Consider the following 3,390-nt stretch of genomic DNA (forward strand, 5'->3'; position numbering starts at 1 on the left):
CAAGATAAAAAGACATGAACTGAAATAAACGTGATATTAACTTACTGAAATATGAACAGAACGCATTCCTTATTGATTCCGCTTCTGCTAAGGTTTGGTGCGAGTCCACGGATTGTGGTTGTCTTCTCCTAATATCATTAGCGTGCTGCTCGTTAAGCCAAGAAGGTGTAACTAGGTCATTTTCTGCTATTAAAAAGTTGTGCAAAGCACAACAAGCCTTTATAATAGAATTTGCATTATCAATTCTGTTATCAATTCCTTTTCCGATCCGGCGAAACCTAAATTTGTATACATATATTAGGGTGTCCCTTATTTTTCAATGTTATTATTTTACTACGCATAGGCTCTAGTTTTGTTCATTTATCACTAAAACACTCGAAAAAAGATGTTTGTCTTATTTGGACAACTGCAACCTGTGCCGACTTGTTCGCAAACCTGTTCATACAAGTACGGCGCCTGCACTCTGTTACTGTCAGTTATGCTACGTTTGTACGCCAGCTGTTTGCAAATAAAATCAATTTGCAAATACTGGACTAACTGTTTTAGAGGCGATTCCCATTCAGAAATAAATAAAATTTCAACATTTGCACTATATGTGTAAATAGTTTCATTAATTAGCAATTACTTTCATGAGTGAGCTGTATGCAAATAAAGAATTAACTGTGCGTTTAGCAAATTTGAAATAAGACGTGCACGTATTATTAATCTTGGCTTGTCGGGTAAATAACGCGGAAGATTTCGTATTTCGAAAATGTCAGTGGAACTAAGAAGCAATAAAAATATTATATTTTTGGTTGGTGAGGTCAAGCACCAAATAACGGGTGCAAAATTACCGTCTAATCGTCAAGTTCTCGCGGTTCTATTTTTCAATATTCGCGAAATAAAATTGAGTGTTATTGAAAGCGCAAATCTTGCCACTCGTGAGTGCATTATATTCTGGGAAAAGGCTAGGATACCTACCAGAGCTGTCCCTAATTGTGTTAAGAAACTTGTGGATCTTTATCAAGTCTGGCTAGAGCTGCAAAAAAATTGCAAGAAGATACCGGCTTTTCACAGACGTCGCGAGGAGGAGTTTCAACGGGGTTTGGATAATTTATTTGATATCGCACATGCTGATGCTCTCAAAAGAATTAAAATAGAAGAAGATAAAATATTCTTACAAAAACAGAGAGAACCAGGGCGTCCGGGTTGCTTAGCGGGTATAGACAAAAAGTTAGCTATAACTGAAGAAAGGACAAGGCTCAGACAACTAGCAAAAGAGAAAAATAGACTAAAGCAAATACCCTTAGAGAGCTTATCGACATCTGTAACTCCACACAACAATATAACACTTACATAATTACAGGATCAATCTGCAAGCTCTGAAGAAAGCCTGAACGAACCGCTGCCTTCCACATCTCAATCTCTTCGTTTATTATCTACGACGACAAAAAGAGGAAGGAAAGATTTTATCACGTCTAAATTGGTTGCAACTTTAGACAGATGTCAACTCAGCATTAGAGATTCAGTTTATATAATTCAGGCTGTAGTAGAAGCACTAGGCCTTTGTTGCGACGATTACCCAATTAACAAATCTTCAATTCAACGCATTCGAACACAAATGAGAAAACATAGAGCAGAATCCATAAAATCCGATTTTCAGAATAACATGCCTGAAGTAGTTACCGTTCATTGGTCTGGATGTGTAAAGTTCTAAAGAAGAACGCTTGCCAATTATTATTTCATTTGAAGAGAAGGAACAACTTCTTGCAGTACCGAAATTAGAAAGCTCTTCCGGCAAAGATCAAGCGAATGCAGTATCAAATGCGCTTAATGATTGGAACCTTAAAGATAAGGTGCAAATAATGTGCTGTGATACGACAGCATCTAATACAGGCCGCTTGAAAGGAGCTTGTGTGCTTGTAGAGCAAGCATTAGATAGAGAATTGTTACTCTTTGCTTGCCGTCATATGTTTATGAACTTGTGCTCAAAAGTGTATTTATATCAAAGATTAAAGAAGACACTACCAATCCCGATATTTCACTGTTTAAAAAATTTAAAGATAACTGGAAGAATATTAATCCCAGTGCTATCGAATTGTGCGATAATTTTGTCAAACAACATTTCTGTGACGCGACCATTAATGAATTGGTGACGTTTTTTTACAACGAACTGGGAAAATCGATTGTACGAGATGACTATCGAGAACTTATTGAACTCGCCATTACTTTTTTGGGAGGAGATTCTGAAAATAAAATTAAAATCAGACCTCCTGGCGCAATGCATCAAGCACGGTGGATGGCAAGAGCTATTTACTCTTTAAAGATTTGTTGCTGCAGTCTCAGTTTAAAATGAATGTCAAGGACGAACAAGCGCTTAAAGATGTTTGTTTATTCCTTGTGACAGTTTATGTAAAGCCCTGGCTTGGATGCTGTTTAGCAGTAAAAGCGCCGAATCAAGATTTGCGTTTTTTAAAGACCCTGAAAGGTTACAAAAGAGTTGACAATTTGATTTCCAAAGCCGCTTTGAGCAAATTCAGTCAACACCTATGGTATTTATCAGAGGAAGTAACCCTCCTATCAGTTTTTGACGACGAAGTTGATAAACAAACCAAGCAGAACATTGTGGCAAACTTACAAAGAGAAAGCTTTGGGGATTCAAGAAAGAGATATGTTCCATCGAAGGATGAGATGTCGGTCTCTTTATATGGTAAGTGGTAATCAATCTGTTAATTTGAAATTTTGCTTATTTAATTTAATTAATACTGTAACTTTTTTTTCATGTTTTAGAAAAATCGTTGAGTGATTTCATATCTGTTAAGAGCAAAAATATATTTTCGAGATTTAAAGTTGACAGCAGTTTCCTTCAGGCAAATGTATCTTCGTGGGAAGTAAATGCCGCCTATGTGGAAGCTAAAAAGAAGTTGTTGGGCTTAAAAGCAGTAAATGACACAGCTGAGAGATCTGTTAAACTAATGCAAGACTTTCATGGTTTGATAACCGCAGACGAAGAACAAAAGCAGTTCCTATTACGCTGTGTGCAAGAACATAGAAAGATGTATCCATATTGTAAAAAAGAGACTTTAAAAAAGAAAATGTCCTAAATAATCATTTTTTAAATTAAAGAAAGCCATTACCTAAATGTGTATTTTCATCAATATTAAACAAACATATGAATATTTGCGTTGATCTAGCTATTTGATGTAGTAAAAAAACTATTTGCTAAAACTTTGAGCCCCTGTCGGCACGGGTTGAAATATACATAGAAAGGAAAAATTTTATATTTGAGTACAGGTAAGTATACTTAACAGAATTAGAGGGTATGCATTTTGATAATTACAAAACAAAAAATTTCGTCCATATAAGGGACACCCTAACATATATGTTAAAATAATAAGTGTATCCCACTGG

The 3,390-nt window shown here is 35.8% G+C and overlaps 1 protein-coding gene across 1 annotated transcript; it reads left to right on the forward strand.

Moving 5' to 3' along the window:
* The first annotated feature begins 2,188 nt into the window (after positions 1 to 2,188).
* On the forward strand, positions 2,189 to 3,083 carry LOC118749417. The gene is made up of 2 exons (XM_036484220.1): positions 2,189 to 2,689; positions 2,770 to 3,083. Exons 1-2 carry the CDS (start codon positions 2,332 to 2,334, stop codon positions 3,081 to 3,083), a joined length of 672 nt encoding a protein of 223 aa, XP_036340113.1. The 5' UTR covers positions 2,189 to 2,331.
* The last annotated feature ends 307 nt before the right edge of the window (positions 3,084 to 3,390 follow it).

The sequence above is a fragment of the Rhagoletis pomonella genome, unplaced genomic scaffold (assembly GCF_013731165.1).
Source record: "Rhagoletis pomonella isolate Grant_MI unplaced genomic scaffold, Rhpom_1.0 Rhpom_scaffold_00016, whole genome shotgun sequence".
NCBI lineage: Eukaryota > Metazoa > Arthropoda > Insecta > Diptera > Tephritidae > Rhagoletis > Rhagoletis pomonella.